The 27,500-nt window shown below is 35.4% G+C and overlaps 3 protein-coding genes across 5 annotated transcripts in view; 2 read left to right on the top strand and 1 right to left on the bottom strand.

Moving 5' to 3' along the window:
• LOC125038130 (mediator of RNA polymerase II transcription subunit 17-like) overlaps positions 1-8,337 on the top strand; it is an 11,674-nt gene extending 3,337 nt beyond the window's left edge. The window contains exons 2-9 of one of the 2 annotated variants that reach the window (XM_047631438.1): positions 1-62; positions 353-494; positions 3,671-3,676; positions 5,649-5,852; positions 6,066-6,243; positions 6,773-7,019; positions 7,185-7,461; positions 7,569-8,337. The exon at positions 1-62 is cut by the window's left edge and continues 106 nt beyond it. In XM_047631438.1, coding sequence (XP_047487394.1) covers positions 1-62; positions 353-494; positions 3,671-3,676; positions 5,649-5,852; positions 6,066-6,243; positions 6,773-7,019; positions 7,185-7,461; positions 7,569-8,255 — 1,803 coding nt within the window. In that variant the 3' untranslated portion in view covers positions 8,256-8,337. The remainder of the gene's footprint in view (positions 63-352; positions 495-3,670; positions 3,677-5,648; positions 5,853-6,065; positions 6,244-6,772; positions 7,020-7,184; positions 7,462-7,568) is intronic. The other variant, XM_047631439.1, reaches the window with a different exon arrangement.
• A 2,769-nt stretch (positions 8,338-11,106) lies between these two features.
• Positions 11,107-14,144, top strand: LOC125038232 (DNA-directed RNA polymerases I and III subunit RPAC2-like). The gene is made up of 4 exons (XM_047631657.1): positions 11,107-11,282; positions 13,123-13,220; positions 13,366-13,522; positions 14,017-14,144. Exons 1-4 carry the CDS (start codon positions 11,211-11,213, stop codon positions 14,068-14,070), a joined length of 381 nt encoding a protein of 126 aa, XP_047487613.1. The 5' UTR covers positions 11,107-11,210; the 3' UTR covers positions 14,071-14,144.
• A 6,026-nt stretch (positions 14,145-20,170) lies between these two features.
• The window catches only part of LOC125038215 (probable tRNA (uracil-O(2)-)-methyltransferase), a 7,960-nt gene continuing 630 nt past the window's right edge, over positions 20,171-27,500 (bottom strand). For both annotated transcript variants that reach the window (XM_047631629.1, XM_047631628.1), the window contains exons 2-10: positions 25,731-25,823; positions 25,342-25,414; positions 24,623-25,178; positions 24,348-24,470; positions 23,374-23,576; positions 22,824-23,072; positions 21,417-22,025; positions 21,066-21,251; positions 20,171-20,545 (exon numbers count right to left, since the gene is read on the bottom strand). In XM_047631629.1, the coding sequence (XP_047487585.1) occupies positions 20,396-20,545; positions 21,066-21,251; positions 21,417-22,025; positions 22,824-23,072; positions 23,374-23,576; positions 24,348-24,470; positions 24,623-25,172 (2,070 nt within the window). In that variant the 5' untranslated portion in view covers positions 25,173-25,178; positions 25,342-25,414; positions 25,731-25,823 and the 3' untranslated portion in view covers positions 20,171-20,395. The remainder of the gene's footprint in view (positions 20,546-21,065; positions 21,252-21,416; positions 22,026-22,823; positions 23,073-23,373; positions 23,577-24,347; positions 24,471-24,622; positions 25,179-25,341; positions 25,415-25,730; positions 25,824-27,500) is intronic.

Below are 27,500 nucleotides of genomic sequence, written 5' to 3' on the forward strand. Positions count from 1 at the left end.
GAGGAAAAACAACCTTTTCAGCAGCCTCATTGGCCATTAGAAGGTGTGAGGAACAAAATAAGGCAAGTAAAAGGATAGTGTATTGTAAATATTTAGTAAAGACTTCATTCTGAAAGTACAATTGTTGATTATAAAAAAGGCCTTCACCATTATCTGTGATTTATAATACCATTGAAGGAATATATATTGATTTTTTGTTCTTGTTGATCATTTTAGTGTAAAATTGAAACAACTTATTCTGATTTTATGCATCTTTATCCTCTTGATAAATGGATATACATGGTGATTTCAACATTCCTGTGTAAGTGGTACCTTGAAATAAATTAACATGTTTCCTTCTTCCCACCCACAGACAAGCACTGACAGAGATGTCTGTCTTACATGATTTGTTGGTCATTGTCAAGCAGAAGCCTGCCCTCTACATGGTTTTAGATCCAGTGCATGCAGAAACTCCAGAGTCAAAGTCCTATATTCAGTTCCTTTCTCTTAAAAAGGTAAGAAGTGTATGCTATTTATGAATGCAGTACATCTGCATACCATTTTATGAAGTATTATTGTTGTTAATATATGTGTGCTATTATTTCACATATTTTATGGGTTTTTTTTCTGAAATATAGAGAAATTGGCAAAAATTGACAGGTTGTTCATGGAAAGGCTAAAGGTACAGTAAACTCTTGTTGTTGGTGTGATATTTCCCTCCCACTAATATATTTTAATGTTCCTTCTGAGTCTCATTTTCATTGCATTTTCTGATAGAGGTCAGAAATCCAGACAAAGTAGCCTTTTTCATTGCATCTATCCCAAGTGATTTTGTTTTGATCTTTCGGGAAATTGTGATGTCAGTTTTGGTTTAAATAACTATATTTTCCAACCTTGTGTTTATGTAAAAAGAAATGCTATATAGACATAGGCTGTCATGGCAATATAAGTGAAGTGTAGGAGCAGGAAAACCATATATTTTGATATTAACTACTTAATTAAATCTTGAAAATGGAAATAATCAGGTATAAGTTTATTATTTTTGAGAAGAAGATGATAAGATATACGCTACTTAAAAGATTCTGGAATTGGTAAATACTTTGTCAGAAACCTCCCAGACTGGTTGAGATTTTAGGAAAAGGTATTCTGTGTTAATATGATTTATTTATTATTAGGAATATTTCTGCCCTGTGCATGACATCTTAAATTGTTTGGTGTTGAAGGCTAACTTTTAAATAAAGAATGGGAATGGTGTATTTCTGAAAAGTTAATCTTTGCATAATATCTGTTTTCAAGTGTTTCAATAACTGAAAAGAAGTTTTAGAAGCTAGTAACCATATCTATTAAATATTAATTGCTAAGATGCAGAATGATTAGTGGAAAGGTTTGAAGATATCGGATCAGAAGTGGATAAATAGGATACAAGTATTAAACAAAGAGTGCCAACCAAAATGTTTAACAGGCTGAATAGTTGAAAGCTTCAAATTTGCCTCTTTGTATTTTTCAAAGGCATCCTTTCATTTTTTGCCATATTTCCAGCAAGTGTTTATTACTTAGATTAAAATTCCTTTTTATTTTAAATTTTCAAATGCATTATTCTTTTAGCATTTTAAGAAATGCATAATATGCTTTCTTGTGATGTTTGAAAATTGTTTCTCAAAATGAAAGAATTTGAGGTAATGCATGGACTCAAGGCTGTTGCACATGAACTTATTTTTGCATACATGCATGTACATGCTTGTAAATGTGCATATATACATGTATATTCATTCTTACCTTTTTCTTATATACATATTTATATATATGGCATATAAACAAACAAATGAAGAAGACTTTTGGCCTGAGGACAGATTTCACTGCCTAATGAATGTTTTCAAATGAAGGTGACATGCATGTACCAGAAAAAGGAGGGACATGTACACTACCAGAAACACTCCTTGGAGAGTATATGAGTGACATATATGAAAAATATTGTATTATAACAGCGACTTTATTTTGACATTAAAGACAAAACAAAAAACAGAATGTTGAATGTCAGACATGTATGCTGTCATTTATGGATGTGTGTGTGTGCTCACATGTGCTTAAACTCATAACTGTTGTAATATGTATCCTCTTGTGAATTAATATGAGAAAACTCCCTAAGAACAAGGAACAGGTATTTGAAGCCACTATGAATTGCTCTTACCAAATCCCATTTCCATGCATGAGGGAATCTTTTGTGTATTCATGAAAGGTAAAATCAAGACAGCAAACCAGCTTAGGTGGATGTAATATGGTTATGAAGATTTTGGAAGGCTGTTAACAAACAGTATAAAAACTCTTTTTACATAGTTAGGCATCAGAAAAAGAGGTTTGGTTTCCAACTGTCCTATAAATTTCCAAAAATTATGAAATTTATAGGTATCATTGACCAATATATTTAGTTTTCTCTTATGCACCTTAGAAGTCATAACTGTTATGGTAAAAATATAGGAGAAAAGAAATGGGATGGAAGAACAAAATAATTAGAGAAACTTAAAAAAAGATCTCATATTCTTATGTGGAGTCTCACAACTTTTATTCCCTATTATTATAACAGTAAAACTTTCCCTCAGACTTTTGCAAACATATAGTATATCATTGCTTTTGATTAATGCATTTAATATAGCATCCACTCTCACAAATTTATTGAGTAAAATATTTTTTTATGCATTTTGTAGCACCAAACATCAGTCACAATATACTGTGTTAAACACCTACTCTCAGATGTACTACAATAACCAGATGAGTTAAAGAAAATGAAATAAAGGGCTGTTATAAGGAAAGAGAGTAAAAAGGCTCTGAAATTTATAAGTTGTGAGATTTCACTGTGTATGGAATATATTAGGGTTATCAGTTAGTAAACTTGCAGAACTTTTGCTGTTTGAAATTACATCTTGTGTCCAGAAAACAATTTTTTTTTTCTTCATAATATTAAATGTCTTACATCAGTAGGTCTATTTAATGTCTCAGAAATCCAAAAAATAGCGAAGTTCATTTCTTGATAAACATGTAGTGTCAGCACAATAAACAAACTTTAAAAGTTCTTGCATATAAATAGTTTTAAAATTTTAATGACCATGCATCATCTTTGCTCTAATTCAACAACTACTTACCATATTTAATGATGCATTTAGTTAGCCTAAAGCCCTGAAAGCATGTACATCCTTCTCTTTTTCAGTTGTCTTATGTTTAATGAATGAATTTTATCTATAACCTGTTATGGAAAAGCCATGAAATGTAATTTGTGATTTCACAGTGTATTTCAGAACAGTGTTGATAGATGTTTCTCTGGAATGTTTCAAAATGCCATTTGCTTTCATTTTCTATAAAAAAGCTTCAAGAAACAGGAAACTCTTTAGCATGTGAATAGAGGGAAATGGAGCAGAGCATCAGTCAGATTCAAAAACATTTGTATTTTTTGACTGTATTCACTGATAAAACATACAAAAACATAAACCAAGTATTTTCATAGACAAAAGAAATTAATAGTTGATGTTCCAGTTACATATATACATTATTTCTAAATTGTATGCCTAGATTTTATCAGTATATTGGACAAAAAGATACAATTATTTTGATAATACAGTGAGATATTGAAATAATCTCATTAAATTTAAGATACTGTTGTCATAATTGTAATTTACTTCAGAGCCTCTTTCTTTTTCAGATAGGGGTAAGTTTGAAGTTTCTTCATCAGGATTAGTAAATATGCTAAGATTTTACACTTGGTAATCATAACAGTTTCCTTTTCTTTTCACTTCGGAAGAAATTTGTTGATCTTTTAGCCACTTATCACCTTATTCTATTAGATGACAAATTGGAATTGAATTGCTCTGACTTTAAATATGTGAGCATTTACTGTGAGTAGTGGGTTGCCCTCTTTCATTTTATATTTTTTCTTATATTGTGAGATGCAGGATTTTACCACATGTCTTACTATGCAACGAATGTGAGTGATGTACAAAAAAGCAAAAGGAAAATAAAGGACACTGACAAAGAGACAAGAGAGGAATGTAAATGGATATGGACAGATTCATGTTTTTGACCTGAAATAACAAATGATTATATTCATGGCTAGGGCCCTAAGCTCTTAGTCTTTCAGAGGGATGTGTTTGTCGATGCTGTTAACCAGTGTAAACTTAATATTTGTGTAAATTTAAGGCACACTTACTGAATGATAAAACAACTCTTGTGTAACCATATTTGAATTTTTTCGAAGGTGGAAATTAAAGGTTCAGGCTTTGTATGATACAGCATATTGCATTGAAAAATGATACTCATTAGATAAAACCATTCTTATAGCAAATGCAAATCTTCATCTTAATTATCAATAAAAAATAAGAATCCTCATTCTCTGCTAATACTAACAGTTCAAGAACCATTACTGACAATAGTTTTGGGAAGATTGCCACATTAAACACTGTGTTTATACTTCCCAAGCATGGTTGAATGAATCAGTTTTTTCTTTTGCAAAGAAGAGTCAAGCTAACTCTACTTACAAATAGCCAGCTTATGACTCCAGTGTTAGTTTAGATTTGTATAACAAAGACTAGGCTGTTTTAAGCACTGCTAGATTCACAGTAGGTGCAGCATGCACAGTTGCACTCCAGTTATATTTTTCCAGGTAAGTTTAGTCAAGTTCAAAGTGCACTTTATGTCATAAAATAGCATCTGTCCATGTTTTATCATACCCTGCAAAAAAAATTAGAATAGACTTGAGAGTTCATCACCCAGAAAATGTTTTATACAACCTGGGAGGTAACATTTGCCCCATAAAGTTAGTTTTGAGTTCAAGTGAAATCTAAAGGAATGTGTACCTAGAGAAGTATTATGCCATCCTCATCTAAGCCAGACCCCAGTTGACAACCCATATCATCATTTGGTAAATCAGCACTTTGGTGACATAAGCCAGGTAAGCACACAGCTAATTTAGTAGAAGTGATTGATATCAACATGTATGATTGTGTACTTATTATTGTTGTTATTATTTATTTATTTGTTTATTTATTTGTTATGCCTTTTTTTTTTTTTCTTCTTCTTCTTCTTTTTGCTTTCAGTTTGGCTTTGTATGCCTGATATTGCTTCTTTTAAACTGGGGCTTAGACTTATGTGGATTATCAGTAATATAATAGCATAAAAGTTGTGTTCCTTTGTCTTTTGTTTTATCACTTAGCCATCCTTCTCTCTTATCCTTTTTGTTCACATGGAAAAAAATGTTTAGTGTGTGAGCAAACTAGCATGGACAGTATCAAACCAGTAATCATTACTTTTCAGTAGAATTTCCTTTAACATTCAATAACTTCAGTACCTCTGAAAGAATATTACTTAAAAGCAAATTATTATTTAAAATCCTTCTTTTTCTATATATTATTATAACTAACAGTGAAGATTTTTAATTGTACTATGTTTAGATCTACATTTTTTTTATGATTTCTGAGAAAATTAAGTAATATTCTATTCAGTCAGACAATTTTGAGTGCCAAAATTGTTGTCATTAGGTTGATGTTTATGTTGTTTTGCACAGTACTTATAGTAAAAGGTAAGTATTGTAAAACTTCAAGGATGTATATCACCTCAGATTTTACGCAAAATAGTGAAACTTTTTACATTCCCTTGAGTGATAAGGAAGTATCTCCCAAAAACAGAGCCTTCAGTCTGCAGCCACAACCTTGCTAAGTGGGGCTGAGCGTTTGCGCACATCCCAGGCAGAGATGGGGAGACCAAACAGAAGTGTACCTGACTTTCACATTGAACTCCTAAGGCTGCGGCAGAACTGGAGGTTGAAAAAAGTTAGCAACACCATAATAGGAGACCTTTCTTATCGTTCAGCTGGCTCGATGTTCAGACATGTAAGTTACCTTACGTACTTCTTTCTTTTCTCAAAATGTTCATGCTCCAATAGTTTTTATAACAAAAAGATCTTTAAACTTTAAGTAGCAATTTCTTGAGGACTCTAATGTCAGTAAGTTCTATATATCAATCCTTGTCTTAATCCTTGGATCAAAGCTAATAGATATAGATATGCAAATCTTGACTTATCTTGAGTCATTCTTCATTGCCAGACTGGTATATTTGAAGTATCAAAAGCTGATGATGTAGGAGGTCCAAGTACAGCAGTAGTACCTGGAGGAGCATCTCCTGTGTCTCCAGTTGCCAATCGAAGCCATCAGTCTTCCCTCAGAGTTAATGTACCAACTGAACTGATGGGCTCTGCTTATATTTTTGTATGCATAAAAAAAGGTAAAGTTAACTTGTTAGTTCTTCATTTTATATTATAGTTAATTATTTAGGCTGTAGAAAGCAGGGAGAAATATAATGCTTAGAAATATGCATAAAGATTGAAATAAAATTGGACATTTTTTTTTCTTTCTTTCATAGAAAGAAGTTCATGTATTTGTAATGGTATTGAGATTTTGTCTTAGCAGAAAGAAGTGGGTCTTGGTGCAATGATAACTTATTCTAGCAATCTGTACCATAGTCTTTATTATCTGCTCTGACCACTGTGAATGTATAGTAGCAAAGTGTTACTTCTTTCCAGCTGATAAGTCGTTTTAGTGACAGTACACCATTTATTCAGGGCTTAACTTTGTTATGTGGCAGCTTCCTTGGTAATTCCAGTTCATATTTAAAGATTTTTTCTATTTCTTTATGTATATATAATACAGTACTTTGTAATTCAACTTTTAGGAGATCTGTGAACCAGAAATATATTAGGATAGTATTCTCTGTAACAGTTATCTATATTTTTTTATTATTTTTTTCATTCCAGATGAAGAAGATATATGTTCTGCACAGTTAAGTAGCAGTGATTTTGTGTCTGTAGACACCCCATGGCAACAGAAGCTGGAAAAGGCACAGAATGTTTTATTTTGTAAAGAACTCTTCAGTCAGTTGGCAAGAGAAGCAGTCAAACTCACACCCTCAATACCTCATCTTGTGGTTGGCAATCAGATCACAGCAACCATTTTCCCAGGAATCCACCTATTAGTGGGTCTTTGTCACTCAGATGGAAAAAAGTGAGTGTTTTATGTCAGTATTTTTGCATTAGTGTTGTTAATTGGATTTTTTTTATCATTCTTTTACTAATAATGTTTTATGTCATTTTTTGAGATATTAAGAATTGCATACCAAGTTGATATACATTTGATAAGGGTACTGATTATTATGCTCTTTTGTTTCAGCAATATAAAAAGTAAAACAAACCCTGCACAGGGACAGAATATGACAAACACAGGTACTGGCCCTATATCAGGAGGAACCAGTGGTATGGGAGTTGGTGCTGGACTGGGACCATCCAAGTACAAACATGAACATGATCTGGAGCACTCACTACATCAACTGCTTCATCGTGTTTACCATAACAGTTTTCAACATCCTCTACCGCATCCTGTTTATGCTCCAATGGGCATGTCAAAACGTAGAAGATTAGCAGGACCTGAAGGAATGGATAGGAACCAGGTATATACATTAAATGCACATTTATTTATATATTTTATTTTTTACTTTAACCTTTTGAACAATTCTCCTCAGTTTAACATAATAATAATGATTTTTTCCAATTGCAGATGACTCAGATGACAAAGGAAAAGACCTTGCTAGAACAGATAATAAGACAAGTACAACACAACTTCCTGAGACTGAGAACAATGTATGTTATTGACCAGTTGGCAGCAGAATTCAAGGATCCTCTTATTGTCTCCCACTGGAATTCATTCAATTCACCCACCCAGTCATCTGTGAAGATCAACATCTTGTCACAAGGATATGATTCTGTGGTTCGAACTAAATTAGTGTTCCACATATATGAGAGGACACTGAAATGCATTTGTAGGGATGGTAAGATCATGACCATGTCCTTTGAACCTCAGGAGCTTAGAAACCTTGTCTTGTGCCAGATCTCTCAACACAATATGGCTGCTGTGCAAGGTTTGGCAAAGTATACTGGATGGACAGTGTTATCATCAGAACAGAACATTGGTACAGGAGCCATTGAACCTTTAGGTAATGCATCCACAGTAATGTTAGCCTCTCCTTCAGGTAATAAGGTGATAGGAGTCCACTCTGGACCTCACCAGCGTGTATCTGTTTTTGTGTCATCATCTCCACGCCCAGACTTTTATCCTTCAACTGTAGTGATGGAACAAAGATGGGAGCATTTAGGAGGCAACTGGCAAGAGGTTCGATATGATCGCATGGAAGGCCGCAATTTTCTCAACAAGATGGAACTACTTATGGCAGCTCTGACTGCCTGAGAGTAGCTTAAGTTAGTTTAGTTTAGCAAACAGTAAATATTTTCTTCTCATTATTAGGGAAGAGAAATAAAATTATTTCTTATACAAGATGTCATTATCCTTACAAATTGTTATTTTCTTCTTTCATTTTTTACTTCTTTTCAAGGGGAAAAAATACTGTCACTCCAAAGAAGGGGGGGGGGGGGACAAACATTAAAGAATAAACCCCATGATATTAACCCAATGCTGATGAGCATGGCATGTACATGCATGCCATGCTCCCTGTAAGTTTACTTATATTGTTTTTACACATAGATGGCTATACTTGTACTAAGTCACCAGTGAACCAGTTACGAGTAGTGCCTGTCTCGCCCGTTTACCCTTTTCCTTGATTTACGAAAATACTTTATTTTATTTTGCTATTACTAATGTTTATAACATACTAGTAATTACAATGTCTATAAAAAAAAATAACACCATAGATATTCACTAGTAAAATATATGTATTTCCCACAATTTCTAGGAAAGATGAAATTAGGTAAGGTCACAAGATCTACTGATTGACTCTTTTGTGGCTAAGCTCTAGCAGAACCATCTGTGTGCAGAGACATTTCACCAAAAAATACAAAATGAGCACAACATTTTCCCCGATGGCATGTGGTTAAGTACCCTGATTATGTGTATTGGTAGTGACAACATTATTCCATCATCCATATTGATGCAACACTTCACAAAGTTCCAGTATACAAAAGAAATTTACTGGCACATTGTATTTAGATAAATACCAATATTGATAATTTTCTATCTGATGAACTGAGAGAGACATGTGATATAGGAAACAAAAGGATAATTACTGGAGAAGGGGATATAACATACTTGAAGAAAACTTGGCAGGTTTTGTTCACTAGGATGGAAAGCAATGTTAGAAACAAAATACCAATCAATTCTTTGTAGATTTTAAAACGGCATTTTAATTGACCTGAAAATGAACCAAATAATAAGACCAAATCCCAATAAAAGAACTTTTTTTTTCCTCTGCCATCTTGATTTAGGTTAATTGATGATCATCCATGTTTTTACTATTTTATAGCAAATACAAATGAGTTTTTTTTTGTGCATATATGTGTATGTTTGCACTCAGACATTTACATAGGATGATCAGTTTCTGTACTAAGCATAGATTACAGACACACACAAAGCAGAATAGACTGGTACAGCAACTGCCCCACCCCCCAGCCCCCCCAGTTGATGCCCCAGGTTATCATCAATATTTATATATCTTAATACTATATATTTATATACAGTGATACTAGATTTACCTCTTAACCAAAAGGTTCAAGAGCAGATGGTAGCTTCTAAACATGTATGTATTGTCATCACATCAGTATCACCAGTACCACAGTACTCACTCTTTTTCCATAAAACTGTACTGCAACTTGTGGTAATAGAACTACAACAGTAACATATGAATAAATTTATATATATTATCCATGAATACCAGGAATAAAAATATTTATAGAATTTAAAAATATACCATAACATTTAGTCAATTTAGACTTAAGATTAATCCAGCAGGATTTTGTTTATAGCTTATTGAGTGTTATTCACTGTGCCCCCCCCCCAAAAAAAAAAAAAAAAAAAATCTGAAAATTGTGCTCACTTTGCTTATCGACCCCCACCCTTGCCCCACCTTATGCCCCTCCTCCCCCATGCAAAAACTGAAATGATGTCCCTGATCTATATATATACACATATATACACATACCAATACATATATATAAAATATATATACATATATATATATACATATACATATATATATATACATATATAAATACACATACACATTTCTATACTCTCTCTTCTCTCTCTCTCTCTCTCTCTCTCTCTCTCTCTCTCTCTCTCTCTATATATATATATATATATATATATATATATATATATATATATATATATATACATGTATATATATATATATGTATATATAGATATATATATATATATATATATATATATATATGAATATGTATATATATATATTTTATATATGTTATATCTATATCTATCTCTCTATCTCTCTCTCTCTCTATATATATATATATATATATATATATATATATATATATATTATATATGAATATGTATATATATATATATATATATATTTAATATATATATGTTATATCTATATCTATATATATATATATATCTATATTATATTTATTAAAATATAATATATATATATATTATGTATATATTATAAAAATATACATATATATATATATATATATATTATAAATATACATATATATTATATATATGTATATATATATGTGTATATATATATAAATATATATATATATATATATATATATATATATATATATATATATATATATATATATATATATATCACATACACATTTATATGCACACACAAAAACAATACATAAAAGGAGAGAGAGAGAGAGGGAAAGGGTGTATGAGCAGGATGTTATTTACCAAATAGATTATTGCCAGAGTTTTATATAGCAAATGGTAAAAATCTAGAAAAAAAAATGATGTTTTTTAAGTATGTTTTAAAAATCCATAATTGTCATATAAATAATCAGAAGATACACGTAATTGTGGAGTACGATAACATTATTGTTTCCGTACGATGTAAACAAACCCACATGTGGTTATTTTACATTACTTCCCGGTCTCATAATGATGAAGCTTCTTGCTGTAAACGTTTGAATGATCATAAATGTTTCTGCAAACTGCTTAGATATTTCATAATTATTGTAATTTACTCTTGTACTCAAACTATCCGGTAAATAGAATATAATAGGGATATAATGTAATTAAAAACACGATTAAACGAAGCCGTTTTATTTTTCTCACATGTAAACAACGGCAGGAACACAGAAGTCGCTGGAGTTAGCGCACTGTACTTTTCACCTGAACTTTGCATAGTTTTCATTGCCTGACACCATGCCCGTTGGTCCCGATGGATTTCGTGTGCAAAATGCCAATGAAGGAGACTCAAAGAATAAATTGGAATGGGTAAGAATTAAATTGATTTACTTCAAATTTTAAACACACAGTCTATCTTGCATATCATATGATCGGTGTGGCTTGTGCACGCTGGAAGTATTTTTTATATAAAAAAAAAAAAGAAGCGCACGAGGGAGAGAGATCACAGGGGACACATGCATATGATAATATAGTAACTGATTCTGTGTATATTATTCATATCCTGCAATTTTCCCTGCTATTGGGGCCAAGAATATGGGAGTTTGGGAGGGTTTTGTGGCCTAATTCCTACACGTATGTGTACTAGAGGGTGAGAGGAATCCTTCAATATCAAAATTGTCGCGATCAGTTATGGAATATTATTTTGGGGTATTATTGGAAATGATACCCAACACCAGAATGAAGAATGTGCCATCTGAGAGAATGTAACATCCAAAAACATAGCATTTCCTTTGCAAACTAATAAGGGAAGTAGATGTATAACTCAAAAATTCCAGGTGTTCCCTAACGCACACTCTTCTAGTGGTGATAAAAAATTACATGAAAAGGGAGGAAGTGACAAAGCAATTAGATGGAATTGTAGCCAATCAGAATTGCACTTGGCTGTGACATATCAATAGATGTTTGTATCCAGTCTATTAGAGCCAATATGATTTGTAATATATAATCACATGACAACAGAAGTGGGACCCAAGGGAAATCTGTTGAAATTCAAATCATTTCTGTCATGGCTATGTGGTTCCAATTCCCATCAACAGTGATGAGGATTTTGATGACATGAAGGCTGGGCATTGCAGATTTATTGATCAAGGCAAGAAAATATCAGTGCAAGATCCAGATATCTGCCCATTATCTGTCTGCCAGAACATAAGAGGTGCATTTTGTAGACCAGGCAGGGGGTATGGGGGTGGCAGGGCCCCTGATAGGGGTAGTGGGGGAACCCCTGATATACCATCTGAGTTCATTATCAAAGCATAGTTGCCCAGGCTTTATTCTTCCAGAATATACAATGTAAAGGTTTTGCAGACCTGGCAGGGGTTAGGGCAGCCCTCCTTGAAAAGTCTCCAGTTCTACATTATAAAATTTAATCAACAGTCAAAATTACCTTGGCTGAGTGTGCCCGAGGGGAGGGTTGATAAGGGGTTCTGCCACCCAACACCCCCATCAAACCTTGTCTTTACCTCGGTATGTAAGGCTAGATAGAGCTGAAACTCAGGAGCACAGAGTGGACTTAGGCTGTGAGCAGCACTTTCTGTGATCTTTTTCCCTTATTTCTGGCATAACTGTTCATGTTTGCAGATTATTTCTTATATCGACAACTGCAACTTTTTGTCCTCTACAAGAATATCATCTTTAGAGAGCCCAAGTTTAGTGCTTCCATAGTATAAAGAGTATTCAAAATTTATTAGAACATGTCTGCATCTTAAAACCCATATTGGCAGCTAACCAAATATATCAGAAATGATTAGTCTGACTTATAGACATGCAATATAAACATCTTAAAACATTCACGGGAACTCATGCAGTAAGATTTTACATTCCAGACAGGGTGAGGAGCCCTCCAAACACTGGCAGGAATACAGTAATACCACTTCGTCTAGCCTTCTCATATTCAATTAATACCTCATGTCCAACAAACGTGACAATACAAGACCTAGGAGTCCAGTGTTATTAATTTTGATGGGTTATATACAATACAAATATGGTCAAGAATTTACCAGAAATGTTGTTTCATCATTCTTAGTTTTAGAGTTTCCTAGAACAGTCCTATAAAAAATTATCTTCCATTTTCTCATTATTTGAAAATTAAAGATTTTCTCTCAGTTTAACATAATTGTATATTTATTTCATTTGTATATTTACTTTACAGCTGGTGGGGCCAGGGCAAGATGAGTATTGCCGTACTTTTGTAATCAATGAAGAAGACCACACATTAGGAAATGCATTGAAACACATAATCATACAAAAGTAAGAATAACTTATGGAGTCTTTCATAATACAGTATGTTGTTTCATATATATGAAGTACAGTCCTTTAATTTGTTTTTGATAAATGATAATGCCATATTATTTAATAAGATTTTTTTTTTATGTATACTTAATTTCTTTTACAGCCCAGCTGTCTCATTCTGTGGATATACAGTTCCTCATCCAATGGAACGCAAAATACATGTTCGTATACAAACAAATAAAGTTCCTGCTGTCCAAGTACTTCGACAAGCACTAAAGGAGCTGAAGGAACAGAATGAATTTATTAGACAAATGATTAAGGTAAGTGAACAAGGGACTGCCACACCACACCAGGGTTCTTCCAGTTGGCAATATCCTTCTTTATTGTCAATTTAAGTGGAAAATCTGTACCCCACCATTGAATGTTAACAGGACAGTACCGTAGATGTCAAAATCTTTGAGGACCTGCAACCCCTTTCTCTCACTCTGCTGGCAAATTAGTGGCCTACACTCCCCTGATAAAAATAATTCGGAACATCTTATGAGAATCCAAGTAATAAAAGCTTGAGTATTCAGTATTTAATCATTCTGACAAAAAACTTGTCTTCTTTAGGTGAATCTTAAATAGATTTGAGCTGGGCATCTTAGAATATAAAATCCATAAATAATGAAAAGTATATATGCCTTTCAGAAATGTAAATCACATATTGCAAAAAATAGTAAGATACTTAGATGTGAGATCTGTTATATATTATACCTGTGCTTCTATATAGTATCGAAAATTATGAACTACAGCTTCAGTTTTTCCCCCACAGGATGAAGTTAAAAGATATCAGGAGGCTCATCCAGAGGAAGAGAATATGGAATGATTATGTATGATTAAGTTGTATGTCACTAAGTAGAGTTTAGGTTACTCTTAAATAATAAAAAAAACAACATAAAATGTACTTTAATTCATAAAATGTATCAATAAACTCTGATTACTAAAACATTTCTAATTTGTACAATAATAAAAAATATTTCAATGTCATGAAAGTACATATTATATAAAGTTATTGAAAATGTCGTAGTAGTTTTTTCTAATGGTATGCTGTAATGCAAATCCATAACATGTGAGCTGGTAATTAACGTTACACAAAAATTGACTGAGGCCAGTCCATGAGAATACACCATTGCACAAGTCATGGAGAAATTAGATACAATGACATTTATGATAAAGGAGCTTTGCATTATTTACATGGTATGAGGGTGGAATGTTACCAATGAATGCCTGGTAAATCAACCATCTCTGAGAGACAATATGTATTATCTTGGTTAGTACTTTACCTGGCATAAAACTGGACTAGGCCATTTCATGAAAGAATTGGACTCGGCTGTTCCTGTTTACGCATTGCCAAACATGTAACACATTATGATCACAATGACATTCAAGGCCTATTTCATTATGTAGTTCCTCCACCACACATTGATTGTGCATGTCCACTTGAAGCAACCCTAATCACCTCTCTATCACCAACCTATTATCCTTCAGGATCCTCCCATCCTACAACATCCTGTACAGATTTCTCACAAAATTTGCGCTGTTGCACGTTAGCATTGTCCACCTTCTAAACAGCTCTATCTATGTCCTTCCTAATCCACCCCTATTTTAATGTACCTCTCACCGACACTTAACCATGTCACTGAAGCAATCCTTTGCCCTACTTTCCCACAACTAATCCTACTTTACCACCTTCCACAACCTTAACTATATCCTTACAGTGACCTTGTATGATGTTTCTAAGCCCTATATTTTGCCTTCTATTTACATTACTCATAACCATTAACCCATTACCATGACTTTCGAGCATAGGATCTCTCCCTTACAGGAAAATTGAATACTAATGCACACAAATATTTTTAATACCATACCATAAATTACATACTGGAAATAGGGGCTTACAATTAAACAAAATAGATGCACAATAATACATGAATATCAATCACCTAACTAAGTGTAATTAAATCAAATGGAAGATGCAAGTCTGTGAGAATAAAAGGGAGTCAAGTGTATATCTAGGAGGGGATGGAAGGATATAATAGAGAAGGATGGGGAGGTTGGTGTAGATGATGCAGGGGGGGGGTGTAGTGTAGAGGGGGGATGTAGTGTAGAGTGAACATCAGCAGGATAGATGTCAGCAGTAGAGGGAATGGGAAATTGAGAGGGTAGATGAGGGTAAGCATGTTTTTTGGGGTCATGATTAGAAAGTTTTGAATGTCCTCAAGAATTTTTGGGAGTTGGTTGGGGAGGTCTGAGAAATGAAGTTCTTATAAGGGAGAGAAGAGGGGATATACATGTAAGGAGTAGAGGAAGATGTACATATAGGAAAGGATGCGGTAAGAGAAGATGGGGTGTAATGTAATGAGACTTTCTGTTGTGATGGGTAGAGCCAGATGGAGGTGGGGTAGTCACCAGGGAAGTGGTAGAAATTAGTGTCTGGATTTGGAATGACAAAAGAATTTGATTGGAAGAGAGGGGTAGAAGTAGAAGGAACAAAGGAAGAAGAGATACTTTTGGAAATGTAGAAACATCTTGGGTCAAAATGGTCGGACAGGCAGGACTCTCCACGAATATAAACTTCATGGTGGAGGTCATGTCTATAGAAGGTAATCTTGACAATATTGGTGTACGACTTTTGGGGGAATGGTGTAGCACTGTACTGATACTATATCATAATAAAAGAGGCAGGCAAGAAGGTTTTCACAGTCTGACCACTCCTTGTTGTAGACAGGGCAATCAGTCTGGGAGATTTCAGTGCAAGTATTAAGGGAGGAATGGGGCTGGGCAGGAATAGGCTTGCCAGTGAGGTCAGTCATGGTAGATAATGCACACAACTGGGACTCAGATGTAACTGTGACAAGGCGTAACTGATCAGAACAGCTATGGAAGGAAACTTTTCCTACTTGTTCTAGGAGACATTGTTGGAAGAGAAGGGTATTTTCAAAGTAAGGAGCTGTAGGGGAATTAACCATAAAATGATCCCAATTGGCTGGTCCAAAAAGAGAACTCAAAAGATTTGTTGATGGTTAATGGTTAATGGTTAAAAGCAAAATAAATGTGCTAGACATCTAAGGTCATGTAGCACTATAGTAAATGGTAGTGAAGGGTGGTTGAGTTAGTGATTAGTTGTCAAAGTTGGGCAATGGGTTGGGTAAGGTAATGTATAGGGGTTGGATCAAGTGAAGGATGTATATGCATTTGAGGAATGGAAACAGGTTGTCAAAGCAGAAAGTGTGAGAAGTTGTGGGAGGGATCACGAAAAATCAGTCCCATTTGGCTGGGCTAAATAGATTATTTAAGAATTTTGTAGAGATGGGGGTAGTAGAAGGACGGGGGCATGTGGAAGAGGGAGTAGTGTTGAGGGAAGTAGTGTTATGGGGAGGTGGACAATAAGGTTGTAAGGTAGTATAAGGGAGGATGGGGTAGTTGATGAAGAAGGTTGAGGGGGTATAGTTATTGAAGTTGAGCATGTTGGGAGTAGAAATGTCTCCTGGGGTGTTGATTAGGGTGGATAATGTACTAGTCGGCATTGAGGAGAGGGTATTAGTTGTAGTGTTCAGAGCCGTGGTCAAAGGAGAGCCTGGGGTCAGGGAATCGGGCGAGTTTGAATTGGTGGAGCTATTTGATGAAGAGGCAAGCCTCATTGCCTCTAATAATGGTATGGTTAATGGTTAATGGTTAATGGTTATTCATTGTTGGCCATGATAAGCCTGGAGTATGTTGGGGAGAGAAACGGTCCACCCCTCAGGGTCGCTTGAGGGGTAAAGGCTAGACAACTAAAGCAGGGGAATACCGTGCCCATGGCTCCCTCAGGCCGTTCAGGACTGGCACAAAGTCAGCCTTTCATCCTTTCAGCACGACTCTCACACCTTAGGAAGTGGATAGTAGAAGGGGTTGGTGAAGGGACAGAAAGGAAAACGTAGGAGGGGGAGAAAAAGACCATGCAAAATTTGTTGAGTCGAGGGCTGAGTCCCAAGGTTGGGGAGTTCCCCAGCATTGGGTCCCAGTCTCCGCCTCCTAAGCCCCCCCACGACAACAACGGGCAAGGGATTGGGGGGGTATTGGCCATGGTAAGGCTGGAGTATATGAGGAAGAGAAATGGCTTACTCCTCAGGGTCCCCATAACTGAACAGAAGAATACCGTGCCCATGGTTCCTTGAGGCTGTTCAGGACTGACATAAAGCCAACCTTTTATCCTTTCAACATGGCTCTTACATCTTAAAAAGTGGACAGAAGAAGGGGCTCGAGAAGAGAAGGAAAAAGAAAAGGGAGAGAAAAACAAAGACTGGACAAAATTGGTTGAGCCATGGTAGGGGAGTTCCCCAACATTGGGCCTCAGTGTCTGTGACAAGTAATATGGGAGGAGAGGATTGACAATAAAGATTGTGGAGGATGAGGTTATGGGATGAGGTCAGGGAAACAGAAAAGTTATGTCAGTAGGGCTAGTTGATAAGGGGCAAGCCTCAATGCCCCTACCAATGTTAAAAAAAACATTATTGGCCATGGTAAGGCTGGAGTATATGAGGAAGAGAAATGGTTCGCTCCTCAGGGTCCCCATGAGGGGTAAATGCTAGATAACTGAACAGGAGAATACTGTGCCCATGGTTCCCTGAGGCAGTTCAGGACTGACCTAAAGCCAACCTTTTATCCTTTCAACATGGTTCTCACATCTTAAGAATGGTTAATGGTTAAAAGCAAAATAAATGTGCTAGACATCTTAGGTCATGTAGCACTATAGGCAGGTACAGTAAAGGGTAGTGAATGGCAATTGAGTTAGTAGTTAGTTGCTATATGTCAACTATCTAGATTAATATTGAAAAGATTATGATGGGTAAAGGAGTTGATGAGTGTTTGGGTAAAGGTAGGGTTAGGTAAGGGGGATTAGATCAAGTGAAAGATATGTATACAACTGAGGAAGGAAAACAAGTTGTCAAAGCAGAAAGTGTGAGATTCTGTAAGGGTGTCTGATAGGTTGGGAGGTCAGTGAAAGGAGGATAGGTGAGGAAAGCAGAGGTATGGGCTGTATCAAAGCATGGACAGGACAACAAAATGTGTGGAACTGAAAGAGGGACAGTACATGGGGAACATAGGGGCTGATCAGAACGTGACATCAGATAGGAATGTGTTAAATGGGTCTTGCCAATACATAAGCGGGCGAGAGCTGTTTCCCAACATCTGTTCTGATGGAATGGAGCTGACCAGGAGGAAATTGATTAGTGCAGAGAGTGACTAGAAAGATTGCCATCGGATATACAGACCAGGTTGGGTACATAGAGGGCATCGGGCTGTGGAACAGCAGTGTTTAGCAGGATGTCCTCAACGCTAACAATTTTGACGTTGACATGAAGGGAGTTGATATGTTCGGACAGGGAGGAATTCTCTACCAATGTGAACATTAAAGGGAAGGTCATGTCTACAGAAAGTAATTTTGGCAATGCTGGTGGGGTTCTTACAATGATCTCTAGGAGGAATGGAGTAGCACTGTACTGATATCACATCATTGTCTGTAAGGCAGGCAAGTAAGTCTTCTCCACAATCTAACCAATTTTTGTTATAGATAGGGCAGTTTGCTGGGGGAAATCGAGACAGTTCTAGTACAAGTAGTGAGGGTTGGATGAGGTTTTGAAGGAATGGGGTTGCCAGAGAGATCAGTAGAGTTGATAATGGTTTTCAGATATAATTGTGAGGAGACGGGAACAATTGGGTCGGCTATGGGAAAGAGACTTTCTTTTGAGACGTTACTGGAAGAGAAGAGTGTTGTCAGAGTAAGAATCTATAGGGGGGGATCATGAAAAATCCGCCCCATTTAGCTGGTCCAAATAGAGTATTTGTAGAGATGGGGGTGGTAGAAGGACAGGGACGTATGGAAGAGGGAGTAGGAGGAAGGAGGTAGTATTACAAAGAGGTGGACAATAAGACTGTAAAGTAGTAATGAGGGAGGAAGGGGTGATTGATGAAGGTTGTGGGGGTAGAGGTGATGAAGTTGAGAATGTTGGAAGAGTAGGAATCTCTTGGAGGAGGGGGTAGTAGTGCAGTGTGCAGTTATGGTCATAGGAGAGCCTGGGGTGGGGGAAATGGGACAGTTTGAGATGGTGGGGCTATTTGGTGATAGGGCAAGCCTCATTACCCCTAACAAGGGTATAAGGTCTTCATTATTGGCCATGGTAAGCCTAGAGTATGTTGGGGAGAGAAACAGTCCACCCCTCACGGTCCCCTCGAGGGGTAAGGGGTAGACAACTAAAACGGGAACATCATGCCCATGGCTCCCTCAGGCAGTTCAGGACTGGCATAAAGTCAGCCTTTCATCCTTTCAGCATGGCTCTAACACCTTAGGGAATGGATAGTAGAAGGAGTTTGAGATGGGACGTAAACGAAAAAGTGGAAGGGGAAAAAGACTGTGTAAAATTAATTGAGTTGAGGGCTGAGGCCCAAGACAGGGGAGATCTCCAGCACTGGGTCCTAGTCCTCGCCTCCTAAGCACCCCCACAACAACAACAGGCAAAGGATTGGGGGGGCACACCTTAAGAAGTGGACAGAAGGGGCTGGAGAAGAGAAGGAAAAGGAAAGGGGAGAGACAAAGACTGTACAAAATTAATTAAGCCAAGGTAAGGGATTTCCCATCAAGGTAGGGGATTTCCCTCAGTGTCTGTCTGACAAGCCCCCCCCCCTCTCCCAGCAACAATAGGTATAAGATTAGGGGAGAAGGAAAAGGAAAGGGACTGAGGCCCAAGGTTGAGGAGATCCCCAACATTTGGCCTTAGCCTCTGCAAGGTAAGCCCCCATGACAACAATGGGCATGGGATGGGGGGGAGGGGGGCAGTCATTGGAGATGATTAAAAACAACTTTTAATTTACAATAATACCATTACATTTTGTTTTCTATTGTCATATATATATTAGAAATATTTTGAAGGTAATTAAAAAGTACAACTGATTTTATTTGTATTTAAAAACAGTATTTATATACATGTCTACGAGGTATAGAAAACTTTGAAATAGTTTTCACATATTACAGGCTTTGATTTAATAACAAAAGTGAAAAACATTTTTCCATCAAATTACCAGTCACAGGCTAGAATATATACAATGTACCTAATCATGATACTGTAATGCTCATGCTAACAGTCCATGACAATAAGGGAAGATTAAGGAGCTCAGTTGTTCTGTAGATCATCCTGACCATGAGCATAAACACACTGTGTTGATGGTAAGGGGCAACCCTGAGCATGATTACTGTGAAACCAGCACTGTTTAGTTTTCACTCGATCCTTTGGCACTCTTCCCATTAATGCTGGTGAAGGGACCTGAAAGTCATTAAAAATATATATATATTAAATTAATGTATTTCTTGAAAGATTTGTATTTTTTCACTTCTTTTAAACTAAAGTTTTTTTTCTGTTGCAACTATACAGATTATTATTAACCCACTGTTGCTGGGATTTAAGAATATCCACTGTGTCTTTTTGTTTATTGAATGTGTTTGCACACAGCTGGCTCTACTCATGTCTAATCTCCAAGGAGTCACTAGTCTTACCTAGTTCACCTGTTTAAGTTTTTCCTTGATTTTTGTAAAGATTTTTTTTTTCTTTTTTTCTGTGCTAAGAACATAATCACAATGTCAACAACAATAATGGAATTCATGTTAATAATATTTAAAAAAAAAATGCCCATACCTTAAGCTGAGGACATGTAGGCTTACTAATTTGCTCCTTGGTGACTGAGCACCTGTAGAGCCATCTATGTGCAACCAAAATGCACAAAAGAAAACAATAGTAGACTGTGTGATTACCAAGCACGTTGAATTAAACTGTAGATTCTATTTACCTGCAAACTAACTTCTCCCTTTGAAGTGGAAAATATATGCTTATGATTCCTCAGGAAAGTTTGTAGACCTCCACACTCATTTTTCAATGCCGATAACTGTCTGGGAGATATTCTTTTTGCTAAATCACCTAAGACAATGCTGCCTCCTCTATCCCATTTCAGTATGCTGTTTCCTGTTGAAGGGACCTATGGAAAGAAAAATTAAATTTTTTCAATTTATTAATTTACATTTTTTGACAATAAATTGAAATTTCTGTGATTTCGTATAAAAAACATCACATTCATGGGACACACCATTGGAGTTGTTATTAGACCCATAAAAACAAAGAAATGAGATCTCATTTTACTTACCTCAACTAAATGTTTTTTTTCCATGAGTATTCCTACAACTGTTGATATGAGATCTTCTTTCACTGTTTGGTCCAATTTTGTGCAGTTACGCACAGGCTGGACAGCTTCTCTTGCCTTGAAATTGTTTGACCAAAGTTCACAATCCGAATTTTCCCTTGGATGATTTTGCATAATAGTTTCATGCCTTCCATTTGAAGACTGATTTATTACATTATTAGCATTAGCTTCATTTCTAATTCTGATAAATTCCTCTATTGCCTTAAAAATCCTAGGCATCTCACTTTCAACATATGTTCTCTCTTGACCAATAAGACATATTCTCTTTGTTGATGGAATTCTCAACTTGTCTTGCCACATCTCAAAACCACATATAGTCCCTACTTCCTTTACATAATCCAAATATTCTGAGTACTGACTCTTGCTAGCTGTTTTCCTTCTATATTTACAATCAAAATCATGAGCACAACAAGGAATAACAAAGAAGCGGGTTGTAAATTTTGACTTGGCAGCAATGACAGGTAGCCATGGTGTTAGTTCATCTGAGTGGTTGCCAATGAGCCAATCAAATTCTGGGAACAAATTTTTATCGGATGGCTCAACAATTCCTTCCTGGAATAAAACCAATTTATGTTATATTTCTACACTTACTACTGCTCTACAGTAAATATATATCATATATAGCATTTATCAGTACCTAGCAAAATGTTAAAAATAGTATGGATGGCATATACATTTGAAGATCTTTATCTTTTTCCTTTCTTTTTCAAAGCATACTGCAAAAAATATAATCAAGAAATAGATAAAAAAAAAAAAAAAAAAATACTTAACCAGAAGTAAAGCTCTAGGTTATGACTATGGTTAGCATTACAATTAATTAGGTATCAACATTACTTTTCCACTTTAAATTGTGCATATATTTAACGTTAACACAATACGTTATTCTCAGACTCATAATGAATCTATTGAATGCTACCTTGATCTAAGGATAACAAGCACAGCATACAAATCTGATGGTTAAATTATCAATTAGGTGTCCTAATGGGCATCCTTTTGTCCAGTTTCATGAAATGTATAAAAAACAGTTGTCATCCACTTTATCATAACTTTGTAATAAAATTATCAAAGTTAAGTCAAAATACAAAATAAATATCTTGTAATTAAACACACAGTAGATCAGTCTGGTCTGTGAAGGCTTGTTTTCAAGCATTTGATGAACTAGGAGTAGTAACCTTATAAATTAATAGCTATCTGCAACAAAAAGTTTTCCTTGAAACTCAAAATCCATTATAATTATGGTATTCTTCACTGCTACCTGTATATTTGATTATTCAATTAATGCAGACAACCATTTGCTATGCATTTCACAAAATCAGTTGCACTGTTACTGCTATAAAAATGTAATCTTACCTTCAAGATCACATCTTCAGGAAACATATCCCATATATTCCGTTTCTTGAGGTCTATTCCAATGCCTTTATAACCTTCCCTTGTTAAAATGTAAACAAGTAGTCCATTCCCACAACCAAGATCAGCAAATGTCTGATATTCTGTGTGTCCCTTTTTTTCTCGCTCTTGTTGCCAAAGGAGAATCAAGTATGTGGCTATAGCAACGTCTTCGAATACAAACTTTGTTGGGTCTGTTACTTCTGGCCACATCTGGAAATACATACCTATAAGTTATTCAGACTATAAGGGGACTAAAACTTCAAACATTTATGCTATTTGCTCCATTAAATGAATTTTTCTCATGAACATAATGTGAAAATATTCTCATGTCTTTATTTTGGTATAATTGGCTACTTACTTTACTTAGGTATTTTATGCATTACATTTCCATAAACTTTTAGGACACACTTTTTGATACTAAGATTTAGATTATCTTTAACTGCTGAATAAAATTCAATCAGCATCATCAGTACTTTAATGAAACACCAATTTAAAATTCAAGAAAACTTGCCTCAACAAGCGGTTGCCCATATTTAATCTTGAGTTTCTGATATAAACTATTATATTCTTGTACGTCTACTAGCTTAAGGGATCCTCTGTCTTCCACATTTCCATCTTCCTCAATCTCAGAAGCCCATCTCACTAGTTTTGGAAGAACATTTTGTTTCAGCCATGTGATGTTTGGGTCATTATCCTTGATCTCCTCTTCAGTACCTAATCACAAATAAACATTATTATTTAATCCTTAAAGGGGTTACAGCATGATGAGCTCTACAAACACATATTGTACTACAAAAGCATATATATGCTAGTGTATATAATCTAAGTACCAGTTGACTCACTGGTACTTTCCATTGTAGTTTTGTTATTAGTTTTGTAAACACATTGATTATTTTACAACCACTTAGTTACCTAGAATTCAATTCCTAGCCCTGCCTGACCACACATGTTTACCACATTGCATGCAATGTTGAGAGAAAAGATCTTATATCTAATATATTATTCATTTATTAATCTTATTATTATAATTTTTTACCATTCTCATTAATAAAAAGTAATGATAATAATAATGATAAAAATATAATAAATTTCCTTCCAAAAATTCCAAAGAATGGGGTAACAGGTGAGATCTAGAAGGCCTAATAATTAACTCGGAAGATTATATATGTGTAAACAAAATTAATGAACTAAAATCACAGCAAGCAAGGAATATACATGCTCTCCAAAAATAAACAAGTTTCTGAGACAAGCACACAAGATCAGGCAGTTAATTTTGATTACTCTGCTACCTAATTTTGGATGTCAAAATTTTCTTTAGATAACAAGACACACAATCCATATCTTAAATTACTATTACACAAATAGAAACAGTTTCTGCTTAAGAATTACAGTTCTTTAAAAAAAAAAAATCAACAAAAAGTAAACTGATTACATGTATCATAACTTTATATTCCAGCTCTACCTACAAATTACTAATATATTTACCTATAATGGCTGTTAACGAGATGTCATGGTTTGCAAATCGGAAGGAATAGTGAATCCTGGGGCTAATGCTCTGTGTGCTTCCTGTTTTCTCTGGGAAGAAACTAATCTGCAGCATCCTACCATCTGAAAGAATTGTATGAAAAAAACATTATAGAACTGGTCTCCAAATATACAAACCAGCCTATTGACAATCTTCACATATAAGTACTATCTATGCCAGTCTAAACACAGGCATAACAGTGTGTGTATTTGCACTCTTTCTACAGTATTCATACCTATAACTACAACTTCAAGAAGAGGAGAATATCTCTTGAGTTGTCTTGGAAGAACTTTCCGAATTATGGCCACCTTCAGGTCCTTCACTTCAGCAAGCTTGTGCCAAGGAATGCTTTTATTTCCTACAGAAGCTTCTGAAACATTTGATAGGAGTTCCTTGCCTTTGTCCTCTCCAGCACCACTTATTTCCTCCTCATTTTCTGCTAAATTATCTAAAGTTGATGTAAATCCTTCCTGTACTAAAATTTTGATCAGTGTTTGTACTTGCTCTTCACAGTCTGTAGATTCTAAGTTATTATCTACTTGCTTTTCTTCAGTGTCACAACTGCAAGAATTGATATGGGCTCCCTGTCTAACCTTCATAACATTGCTCATATGTGTAATAAGAGAACTGCGGCAATATTCATCCTGGCACACACCAATCCATAAATTTGCAATGCCACAAAGTCTACGATTTACAATGTGTGGTTTCTCAGTGTATATACGTGCTGCTCCCCAAAACTGGTTGGAGTTGGCTTCAACTGGTAAACTGTGTACTATCTTGTCCATTATGCTCTGTTGTGGGAGAAAACATTTGTTAAAAAAAAATGTATTATGATATATTACAAAGCTTGCCTACATTTACTATACCTAAATAAGTAATTCCATGGTAATTTTGTAATTTTCAAAACAAATATTTTTATTTCACTATGCCATATATATCACAACTAAGGCTTACCTATTTGATGATGGTTCTTCTTTTAATACCAGCTTAATAATAACTCTTCTGACTACTTTTTATTTTTGGAGTACTGAAATCAGATAAAATTATATCTTTTATACAATAGTGCCATTCTTAATTCAAAATATATAATTCATTTCAACTGCAGGCATAATTCTAAATTTTCATTTCACAATATGCCTCTCAAATATTCACTCACAGTCCTTTACTAATTCCATATGGCATTAATAGTCACAAGCATTTACTGTCTTTCAATAATAATAATAATAAAATAATAATAATAGGATCGTGTTGAAATACTAGAAACTAGCAAATTGCAGAAATAATTTGCTGCTTAAGTTCAATTTGCTACAACAAATATAGCTAATTGTAACAGTCACTCATACCTTTTCCACAATCCACTTGCCATCCTCCACTGCTCTCTCAATGATCTGACTTATTCTTTCAGAATCAATTTCATCTGAGTGCTGCGTGAAACCCTGAAGAAAATGGCATTTTATGGGTTATATTTAGAAAAGCTATATTTTGGAAGTATCATTTAAATAATTCCAGACATAAAATTTAATGCAAAGTGGCTTTTGCTTCTGCCACTGAATACCAATAGAATACACTGAATCATACCAACATACCACTTTCCTTTGCACTTGTACAGAATGTGTTAAACAACATTAAATGAAATACAGTTTGTACAGAATATGAAGAGGCAATTTTTTATTAGGCAATCACATAATTGAAGAAAATATTTTTCACTCCTTAGGACTTCTAATGATCTAATGATTAGTAACATAACCAAAATTACTCCAAAAAAGGAAATCATCAGGTATAAAGTGAAATCATCCCTTGATAATGTCATAGAACTGTATGGTACCTATTAACCCCTTGACTGTAAAGAATGTGTTTCAGCCAATTAACTGATAACTACAAAAAACACAGATTTAGAAGAGGAAAATAAATGTTTGCTGAAAGCAGAATCATCAATATGGGAGAGGCATAGGTAAGTCACATGGCAACCAAAGTAATGATTTAAAAAAGTAAAATTGAAGCATAAATATGGGTGGTATATGTGTACATGCCCTAGCATGAATGAACTTCTCACATGTTTCAAGCCTGCTCTAAGATGTTGGGGGAGGGATGAGGCTGGGAATGAATGGGGGTTAGCTAGTGAAATCAGTCAGAGAAGATAATGCTTTAGCTTGGGATTCAGATGTAACTGTGACAAGGCAGCAGCAAAGAGGAGAGTGTTATCAGAGAAAGGGGCTCTTGAGTGATTGCAAAAAAAAAAAAAAAAAAGCTGATCCCATTTGGCTAGGCTAAATAGATTACTATAGGATTTGTGGAGGTAGGAGCAGTAGAAGGACAAGGCCTTGTGGAAGAGGGAGTTGTGGTGAGTGCACTAGTACTGCAGACATTAGGAATTTGAGGAGAGGGTAGTAGTAGTGTTCAGGAGTCATGGTCAAATATGAGGTCAGGGAAACTATTGAATTAAAATCAGTGGGGCTAGTTGATAAAGGGGCAAGGGTAATTCTTTACAATAATGATGCATGTGTCAGAGAAGTCCCCAACTCTATGTCATAAAATCTAATCAACAATCTAAATTACCACAAATGGGTGTGCCCTTCAGGGACAGCCTGAGGGGAGGGTTGATGGGGGGGGTACTCTGCCCCCTAACACCCCCCCTATAAAACATTGTCTTCACCTCGGTATGCATGGCAAGATTATAGCTGAAACTCATGAGCACTGATTGGACTTTCATAGCACTTTCCATAGTCTTTATCCTTTATCATTTCTTAAACTGACAACTATAACTTTTTATCCTCTGCAACAATGTGATCTTCAATTTACTCTAGCTTAGTGCATCTGTATTGTGAAGATTACCAAGGTCAAACCTCATTACCCCTAATAAGGGTACAAAATCTTCAATACTAGCCATGGTAACCCTAGAATTTGTTGGGAAAAGAAATGGCACACCCCTCAAGGGGTCTAGCCCTTAACCCTTGAGGTATAAGGGTTTGACAACTAAATAGGGGAATACCATGCCGATGGCTCCCCTAGGCTATACCTGAGTGGTACAAAGCAGGCCTTTCATCATTTCAACACAACTCTCACACCTTAGGAAGTGGATAGTAGAAGGAAATGGAGAAGAGAAGGAAAAGAAA

Source organism: Penaeus chinensis, chromosome 24, assembly GCF_019202785.1.
Source record: "Penaeus chinensis breed Huanghai No. 1 chromosome 24, ASM1920278v2, whole genome shotgun sequence".
Lineage (NCBI taxonomy): Eukaryota > Metazoa > Arthropoda > Malacostraca > Decapoda > Penaeidae > Penaeus > Penaeus chinensis.